Source organism: Centroberyx affinis, unplaced genomic scaffold (assembly GCF_046629955.1).
Source record: "Centroberyx affinis isolate AG114_WGS23_722 - 3 ecotype Tasmania unplaced genomic scaffold, CSIRO-AGI_Caff_v1 ptg010017l_1, whole genome shotgun sequence".
In the NCBI taxonomy this organism is placed as follows: domain Eukaryota; kingdom Metazoa; phylum Chordata; class Actinopteri; order Beryciformes; family Berycidae; genus Centroberyx; species Centroberyx affinis.
Genome location: NW_027284717.1, coordinates 5,001 through 15,408, shown reverse-complemented (window position 1 = coordinate 15,408; position 10,408 = coordinate 5,001). Strand labels below are relative to the sequence as shown.

Here is a 10,408-nt window from a genome sequence, read left to right as displayed (position 1 = left end):
GTCTACCTGTCTGTCTCTCTTTCTCTCTCTTTCTCTCTCCCTATCTCTCTTTCTCTCTCTCTCTCTCTCTCTCTCTACCTGTCTCTCTCTCTCCATCTCTCTCTCTCTCTCCCTCTCTGCCTCTCTCTCTCTCTCTACCTGTCTCTCTCTCTCTCTCTCTCTCCCTCTCTCTCTCTACCTGTCTCTCTCTCTTTCTCCCTCTCTCTCTCTCTCTCTCTCTCTCTCTCTCCCTCTCTCTCTCTCTCTCTCTACCTGTCTGTCTCTCTCTCAGGGCAGCACCTGTCTGTGTGTCCTGCAGACTGTGCGTCTCTCTATCACAGCGGTGTTCGTCGTTCTGGTGTTTACACCATCGTCCTGACGCCCGGCGCCGCCCTGCCTGTCTACTGTGACATGGAGACAGAGGGTGACACACACACACACACACACACACACACAGTATATATACACACACAGTCACACACAAGAAAACAGACAATGAAAAGACACATGTATACACGCATAAATATACACGTTACACTTCTGTATAGGTACACACACACACACACACACACACACACACACACACACACACAGATACACAAACACAGGTACACACATACACACACACACACACAAACACAGGTACACATATACACACACACAGATATACACACACACACACATACACACACATGCCACACGTGTGTCTATACCTGTATATGTGTGTGTGTATGTACAGTACTTCTATATGTGAATGCACCTGTGTGTGTGTGTGTGTGTGTGTGTGTGTGTGTGTGTGTGTGTGTGTGTGTGTGTGTGTGTCTGTGTGTGTGTGCCCCCCCCCCCCAGGCGGCGGTTGGACGGTCTTCCAGCGGCGGCGGGACGGCTCGCTCAGTTTTAACCGCGGCTGGACGGAATATCGCGACGGCTTCGGAGAACCGAGAGCGGAACACTGGCTGGGGAACCAACAGCTCCACCTGCTGTCCAGCCAGGGACACTACAGCCTCCGCATCGACATGGAGGACTGGACACACACACACAAACACGCCCTCTACCAGAGCTTCAGGTAGGGGGAGAGACGGGTGGAGAGACAGACAGGTAGGGAGAGAGACGGGTGGAGAGACAGACAGGTAGGGAGAGAGACGGGTGGAGAGACAGACAGGTAGGGAGAGACAGGTGGAGAGACAGACAGGTAGGGAGAGACAGGTGGAGAGACAGACAGGTAGGGAGAGAGACGGGTGGAGAGACAGACAGGTGGAGAGAGACAGGTGGAGAGACAGACAGGTAGGGAGAGAGACAGGTGGAGAGACAGACAGGTAGAGAGAAAGATGGGTGGAGAGACAGACAGGTAGGGAGAAAGACAGGTGGAAAGAAAGACGGGTGGAGAGACAGACAGGTAGGGAGAGAGACGGGTGGAGAGACGGACAGGTAGAGAGAGACGGGTGGAGAGACAGGCCTACAGAGAGACAGACAGGTGAAGACAGAATTGGAGACAGATTGGTGGAGAGACAGGCAGGTGGAGACAGACAGGTAGCGAGATATACAGTTGGAGACAGACAAGTGGAGAGACAGACAACTAGAGAGAGACGGGTGGAGAGACAGACAGGTAGAGAGAAAGACAGGTAGAGAGACAGGCATATTGAGAGACGGACAGGTGAAGACAGAATTAGAGACAGACAGGTGGAGAGACAGACAGTTGGAGACAGACAAGTGGAGAGACAGACAACTAGAGAGAGACGGGTGGAGAGACAGACAGGTAGAGAGAAAGACAGGTAGAGAGAAAGACAGGTAGAGAGACAGGCATATAGAGAGACAGACAGGTGATGACAGAATTGGGAGACAGACAGGTGGAGAGACAGGCAGTGGGAGACAGACAAGTATAGACAGACAGGTGGACAGAGAGATGGGTGGAGAGACAGGTGGAGACAGACAGGTATAGACAGACAGGTGGAGAGAGAGATGGATGGAGAGACAGGCAGGTGGAGACAGACAGATAGAGAGACAGACAGGTAGAGAGACAATTTAGAGAGACAGACAGGTGGACAGACAGTGGAGACAGAGGGGGGTCAGCAGAGATGTTTTTCTCATTTTGTAGTTTTCAAGTACTGAAGAACTTGAAATCTGATGCTTTTGCTATAGAAATGTTAAGTAAAATGTAACTGATACTCCATGCTGTGGTGCTGGTGCAGTGTAGAGGGAGAGGAGAACCAGTTCCGGCTCCATGTGTCCGGCTTCAGCGGGACGGTGGAGGACTCGTTCGGCTGGTACCACGACCAGCAGGGCTTCAGCACTCCAGACACCGGGAACATCTGTGCTGAGATCAGCCACGCCGGCTGGTGGTTCCACCAGTGCTTCTACGCCAACCTCAACGGGGTCTACTACAAGGTACAGCAGAATATACTACAAGGTACACAAGAATATACTACAAGGTACAGGAGAATATACTACAAGGTACAGCAGAATATACTACAAGGTACACAAGGATATACTACAAGGTACAGCAGAATATACTACAAGGTACACGATACTACAAGGTACACAAGAATACACTACAAGGTACAGGAGAATATACTACAAGGTACACAAGAATATATTACAAGGTACACAAGGATATACTACAAGGTACACAAGGATATACTACAAGGTACACAATACTACAAGGTACACAAGGATATACTACAAGGTACACGAGAATATACTACAAGGTACACGATACTACAAGGTACACAAGAATATACTACAAGGTACAGGAGAATATACTACAAGGTACACGAGAATATACTACAAGGTACAGGAGAATATACTACAAGGTACACGAGAATATACTACAAGGTACACGATACTACAAGGTACACAAGATATACTACAAGGTACAGGAGAATATACTACAAGGTACAGGAGAATATACTTCAAGGTACACGAGAATATATTACAAGGTACACGATACTACAAGGTACACAAGAATATACTACAAGGTACAGGAGAATATACTACAAGGTACACAAGGATATACTACCAGGTACATGAGAATATACTACAAGGTACAGGAGAATATACTACAAGGTACAGGAGAATATACTACAAGGTACAGGAGAATATACTACAAGGTACACAAGGATATACTACAAGGTACAGGAGAATATACTACAAGGTACAGGAGAATATACTACAATCTACTACTCTCTTTACTCATCAGTCACCTTGTCTGAAGCCTTACCTTGCTGCTGGTGCCTGGTGGGATTTGACCCCAGGCCTCCACCAGTTTTCCCTGGTGGCTCAGTCTGCTGGGGGGTCTTCCTTGTACCATGAAGGTTTTGGGTTCAGTTCCAGCCTGACACAGTGGAGTGATCCTGCTTTCAGCCTTAAAAATGACAAACACTTTGAGTTCCTCTTGCTCTCTCTGTCTGGCTTGATGCAGCTCCACCCACCCAGATCAACTCTGTACAATGAACTTCTTGAAACAAACATACCTACCTGCTTATAGGTATATAAGAATACACTGTAATATACTACAAGGCATATGAGAATATACTACTGTGGCTGTGGATAACAATGTAATACACTATAAGGTAGGGCAATATATATATGAAACAATGAGGATGTTCTAAAGATGTAGTATTGTAATAATATGTTAATGATGTAACAATACTGTAATAATGTAATAATGTGATAACAATGTTTTAATAATGTTATGATGTGATAATGATGTTGTAATAACATTATGATGTTGTTATGATGTGATAATGGTGTAATATCTCTAAGATGTTATGATGTGGTAATAATGTTGTAATAATGTTTTATTAACATTGTAATAATGTTTTACTAACATTGTAATAATGTTTTATTAACATTGTAATAATGTTTTATTAACATTGTAATAATGTTTTATTAACATTGTAATAATGTTTTATTAACCAGGGGGGACGCTACTCTCTGAAGGGTCAGAGTCTGCTCGGTCCGGACGGCATCGTCTGGTTTTCCTGGAAGGATTCAGACTTCTACTCTCTGAAGACCGTCTCCATGATGATCCGACCACGCAGCTTCAGAACACGCCTGTCTCCGTGACGATAAGACCACGCAGCTTCAGAACACGCCTGTCTCCGTGACGATAAGACCACGCAGCTTCAGAACACGCCTGTCTCCGTGACGATAAGACCACGCAGCTTCAGAACACGCCTGTCTCCGTGACGATAAGACCACGCAGCTTCAGAACACGCTTGTCTCCATAGAGATGTAACACACACTCCTTCAGAACATGCCTGTTGCTATAGCGATAGGCGTGCACCATAACACTACACTTTGTCTCTTTAAAAAAAAGTTGGTTTGCAGTGGAAACAAGTGGAATTATCTCATGTTCATCACGTTGACAGATGCTGTCATTTGTTTTAAGAAAAATATGATTTTAAAACTGAAATCGAGACTAAATGATGGGAATTTTAAACTGATATTTATTGTGTTTTGTTTACAATTTTATTTTATTTTTTAGTCCCACAGACGTCTTTTGCCTGCTGTGTTCTACAGAATAATAATGACTTCTATTCTTTTAATTATTCAATTAAATTCAAACCTTTATTTATGTCTCAAAAAATCATTGAGTTTGGCCCCCATTTGCAAGAGATTACAATGATAAAAAAAATGCAAAAAAGATCATTTGTATGTGCTGTTACTCAGTATGTGCACAAAAATAAAAACATATAATAAAAACAAAACATGTAATGAAGGAATAATGTTGCCTCAGACTGTCACCTCTGTCTCTTTCATGAGTAACTAGACAGCAAACACATTTTAAAAAGCTTTTAAAATAGTTCAGACGGGGTAAATTTATTCCTGCTATTCTTTGAATGGAGATGGTTAAATTGTCTTTTTGCTGGAGCTTCATACTGTTTGAAAGAGCTGTTGAATAAATTCATGCTGTAATTCAATGTTCAACTCATGTTCATTTTTTTTAAAACTGAAAAGAACTTCAATCCTGACTAAACTGATGAATCATCAAAAAAAAGCTGTAAAGAATAATTTAGGTGTCTATGAAAGTAACTCAAAATTAAAGTACAATGCATTACTCAACACAGTAATACTGCAACATGATTTGCTATAATTTGCACTGGTTAATTAATTACTTCTTTAAAGAAACCTCTCCAGCTATGAAGACATTTCCATTCACACTGAAACTTTGTCTTGATGAGATTAAAGGAACAGTGAGTAAGACAGGAATGATGCAAACACCTTAATCTGATTACTGCTGCTGTATGATTCAGGTCATACTCGGTTATTAATACTGTGACTAAGATGTGGAATACTGTGATGTTATTAAACTGTATTCACTCATGTTACTGTGAAGCACTTTAGATAAAATCCTCCATGTCAACACCTTCCTGTTAGCTTTTCCACCAGAGCTTTCCGAAGTAGCTTTAATGTTAAAGGAGAACACTGGTGTGATTTAAACTTTATTTCATTCTCAAATCAATGCAGATAGCACAGTGTAATGGCTTTAGAGAAATAAGACCATCCATCTTTGGTTTGAGATCCTGCACTAAGAGGAATCTGAGCTGATCTCAGACAAGCTAAGCTGGAGTTTCAGTCAGTAGCTCAGAGGAATAAACTTGTTCTAGAGCCCATGTTCATTAAAGACTCATGTTAAGTTTTTAATGTGCCGCTAACGTATGGCGCAAAATCACATGTTTCAGGTAGGGGGCACAAAATGAAAATGAGCAACTACCAATGAAGAAGTAATTTCCTGTGTAAACAAAAAAAAATGGTGGTGGCTGATCTGGCAGCACCAACTTTGTCTTTTAGCGAGAGTATAAAAGTACACACTCCTCTGCAGCAGTGATTCTCAACCTTTTTCATATCACGGACCCCTAATCTAGTCCACATTAGAGCCACGGACCCCCATTTGATGAGATTTTGTCTCATTGACCCAAATCTGAGAATATTTTTATTGTCAGATAAGATTTTATCCAGAATTCCTTGACTATCTGTACTGTAGGCAGAGAGATAACAGAGAAACTATGATCAAAACAGTCATTCTTCTACATTCTCTAATTGTGTTAACTTCTTGTGAATGAAATAATGTTGAAGTTTAACAATTTAGCGATTCGCTGGGGACCCCCTGGAACCCCCTCAAGGACCCCTGGTGGTCCCCGGACCCCACGATGAGAACCACTGCTCTACAGGAGCCATTTTAAACAGCCTGCTCACATGTCAGTGCTCCAGATAAGAGCCTAGGCACCAAACTAAACTCTGTATATATATTTGCGTTCATTCTCAATAATCTGTTTACGAGACTGAAGTGCAGTATTACCTCGAACAGGTAAGACTGGAGGAAGCGTGCAGAGTCTGTAAAGAGCCGAGGAAACGTAGGGAAACTGAATCACTGCTTGGGCCTCATTTGTAGAATGGATGTCTGCAGGCGCTCTTTGGAAAAATCAGGTGAGATCGACCTCGACTGAAGAAAAGAATCGGCTCTAACTTGTAAAAGGTTTTACTGTTCTCTGTAAAGTCACTCAAAAGAGTCCAAGGCACTTTGCTGCTAATAAAATCTAAAAAGCATTTATTAGGACATGGCAAGATTAAAACCAACACTTTGCGACCTTTTGAGTTACTCAATCTTTACAATATAATCTTTTACAAAGGTACAGCCACTCCTTCAGTTGTGTTCCAAAAACCCTTAGAGAGAGATTGTAGTTCACACCCTCAGTTGTAGCCTGAAGTTATTTTCTTTTTCAGAGCCGACTGAGATCAGCGGAGACACAAAGTTACTGAGGTTCTGCCTTTGATAGCGGCCGGCATCTAGAGGAAAGACCGAAAAACTCTCAGAAACTAGTGTGTGTGTGTGTGTGTGTGTGGGGGGGGGGTTTCCTTGCGTGCATTAGGGTCTAAGGCTGGGTGCCGGGTAGGTTAGGCTGTAGAACAGGTAGATTGTTTGTCTTGCTAAATCTGCTCTTGCCTATCTTGTGGTTTTCACTATGCTACATGTCCCACATAACTTTGTTCACCATTGATTGTGTTTAGTTAGACCTAGCTAGACACATTCTCTGTAAAGTCCTCTGAGACACGCTTGTGACAAAGGGCTATATAAATAAACTTGACTTCGATTACTGATGTTGTATTAACCCAGACAGCTACTAAGCTAGCTAGCCTCGACTGGCTAATTAGCTTCAATATTCAGCACATCACAGCCAGCGATCGCCAAGCTAACACTTGCCTGGGACAAGTGTTAGCTCGCTAATGCCAACGTTAGCTACGTGAGCTGAGTAATGTGAAAATGAACAGAGGAGTAAAATTATATTAAAGCCTTTAACTGCGTCCAACACTAATATCTGGACTGTTTCTGCTTTCAGGTTCCTCTGTTCTGCTTTTCTTGAGGTGATTCTGATGAAAACAATAAAAAATGTCTGCAGAATTAAATGTTCCAGGATTTCGTGGCTCGAAATGGTCGCTAAAGTCATCAAATGCAGCTTTAAAGGGATAGTTCGGTTTTTGGGGAATTTGTCTATTTTTCCACAAAGGTCCTAATACATTTTCTGCCTCTGCTATAAAAAATGACCAGTGTTGGTTTACTGTTGTAACTGTCACCTGTCTGTCATCACATATGCAAATGTTCTGATTAATCACACTAAATCTTTCATATATATTTTTGTTTTAGTAGACAAGATAGTTTTAGTTGTTTTAATTTTTCCAAAACTTTATTTTAAAGCACACTTCATACACAGCAATACAATAATTCCAATTAAAACAAAAATAAATACATAAATAAACAGAGAAAAAGGACAAATAAGACAAAAAAGTCTAAAAAGTTAAATAAGTATCTAAAAAAAACTAGCAGAGAGAGAAAGAGAATGAGAGTTAAAAAAAAAAAAAAAAAAAGGAGGTAAGTTGAGGATGAACAGACCTTTCCTTCAGCTTCCTGCTTTAGGGTTGAAGGTCAAACACACACACACACACACACACACACACACACACACACACACACACAGCAGGAAATCCTGGACGCTGACTAAACAGTCTGGCTCTCAAGGTTCTCACTTTGTCAACTCCACCGTCATGACAGTTACACAAAAATCTGAAATTTGGGGATTTTTAACAAGATGTGGAAAATAAACGTTTTCAGAAATAAACAAAAAGAGGCGTGTCTGCACTCTACTGGTGTGGGAACAACAAAGATTTGAAGACTATCTGAGAAGCTGCTCATGAGGCGTCGTTAGCACATGTTGTGAGTGCAAGATAATTATTATAGAGTATCATACAGTAAACTCAATTTCTCACAATAACTAGAAGGCAGCAAACCTCCACCAACGCTGAACAATCCTCCAGTTTGCTGTTGCACCCAAACACATCGTTCCTGTCACTTCAGTTACAAGTTAAAATGATTTCTGAAACTCCACCATAGCATTTGATACCACAACTTTATCTGTTAGTTTCATAGTTGTGGATACAAATCAGTGGTGGAAAAAGTCCTCAACTCTGTAAGTAAAAGTATCAACACCGTAATTGAAAAATGCTTCATTAAAAGTAAAAGTTCTCCATTCAAACATTTACTTCAGTAAAAGTCTAGAAGTATCAGCAGTAAAATGTAGTGAAGTGTCAAAAGTAAAAGTCGTCATTCTGTCAGAGAGTTAAATTATTGAAGCATGAACCTGTCAGAAGTATTTTAATGTTGTCGTCTAACTGCTCCATATACTGTTGGGGAGTTTAAACTCTAACAATGCAACATATTTTATGAGCTTATCGTATGTTTTGATGTAAAACCTTATTCTGCAAAGTAACTAGTGACTCAGCCGGCAGATAAATGTAGAGGAGGAGAAAGTAGAAAGTGTCACAGGATGGAAAAGTAAAGTGCCTGAACCTCAAAATTAAGTACAGTACTTGAGTAAATGGACTTAGTTACTTTCCACCTCTGATAAAAATCTTCTAAAGGTGGAGATCCCAGATACGGATCTCCACCAAAATCGAATCAGCTGTTCCTTGGCCCAAGACCGATCTGTGCACCGGATTTCATGAGAATCTGTTCATAAGGTTTTGAGTTTCCCCGCTGACAGACAGACAGACAAACTAACTGAAACATTACAAACATCTTGAATCCAGTGAATCATCATGTAAACAAAGCCAGCAGCAGGGAGGCAGTGTGCCAGCAGGGGGCGCTGTGCTGCGGCCTGAAGCACCGGAGCTTTAGGAAAACAGAGCGAACGCAGACTGCAGAGGTACAAACAGGAATTTAATAAGCAGAGTGTAAAATACAGTTATAACTTTATGTTATTTATATAGTGTGTTACACATGGCTTACACCAAACAATATGACACACAACAACAAGAGCTACACAACAAAGTAGTGAATGTTAAAGTGTTTCCATGGCAACAAGTGACACTGTGAAGCACCTCCTTAACGAGTGCATTAATTAGTCAGGAAAAAAAAAAAAAAAAAGTTGGAAAAATCGGATTTTCCTTGAAACGTGTGAAACAAATCGGATCAAGACTCTCTGATTTATGGCTTCTAATATCGGGTATTGATTAGTGTTTAAAGAGACCCGGCTCCAGATTCTATTCTTTGTTTAGCGTCAGACTGACACGGATCAGCTGGAATGAACGACAGCCAGAGAGAGAGAGACCAAACATGTCCTGGAATAAGCTGAGAAGTCTGTTAGCTCCTGGAGTGAAGACACAGGGCAGCGGCTGATGGATGACATCATAACTCGTCAACAGATGAACAAATTTCCCTTTAAATGAGTCGGAAATGTAATAAAATTCGTAATACATCATAACATCAACCAGAAATCATCACATTATTAAGGGATTTAACTGTTTCTAATTATCAGCCTGGAGACATTACTGCGTCATCCGGAGCATCAGGTTACACTACAGCTCGGAATCTTCTAGATTATTATTTATGACATCATCAGCTGCTGCTGGCTCCTGCGGTCCCTTTTTAATATTTATATTTTAAAAAGTTTACAATATAAAAAACGGTTTAAATATTATTGCATGAGAGGAGCTGGATTTATAAATCTGGATATTGCTGTCAGTCATTTCATCGGCCATGTACTGTACATAGAACCTGTTAACTCAGAGCTAACTGCAGTCTAGAACCTTGAACTGAATTCTAGAACCATCAACTGAATTCTAGAACCTTGAACTGAATTCTAGAACCATCAACTGAATTCTAGAACCTTCAACTGAATTCTAGAACCATCAACTGAATTCTAGAACCTTGAACTGAATTCTAGAACCATCAACTGAATTCTAGAACCTTGAACTGAATTCTAGAACCATCAACTGAATTCTAGAACCTTGAACTGAATTCTAGAACCATCAACTGAATTCTAGAACCTTGAACTGAATTCTAGAACCTTGAACTGAATTCTAGAACCTTCAGCTGAATTCTAGAACCATCAACTGAATTCTAGAACCTTGAACTGAATTCTAGAACATTGAA

General features: G+C 41.1%; 2 protein-coding genes across 2 annotated transcripts in view; one reads left to right on the top strand and one right to left on the bottom strand.

The window, feature by feature from the left end:
- Nucleotides 1-246: 246 nt before the first annotated feature.
- On the top strand, nt 247-4,044 carry LOC139640628 (fibrinogen-like protein 1; the record flags this gene model as incomplete). The annotated part of the gene is made up of 4 exons (XM_071514801.1): nt 247-403; nt 829-1,045; nt 2,169-2,364; nt 3,898-4,044. Coding segments are annotated over 4 exons (717 nt in total), but the record flags the coding sequence as incomplete, so codon positions are not given.
- Nucleotides 4,045-10,368: 6,324 nt separating this feature from the next.
- LOC139640627 (sorting nexin-9-like) overlaps nt 10,369-10,408 on the bottom strand; it is a 4,926-nt gene continuing 4,886 nt past the window's right edge. Inside the window, exon 10 of the mRNA XM_071514800.1 lies at nt 10,369-10,408. This exon is cut by the window's right edge and continues 114 nt beyond it. The gene's annotated coding sequence lies outside the window, so the exon portion shown is untranslated.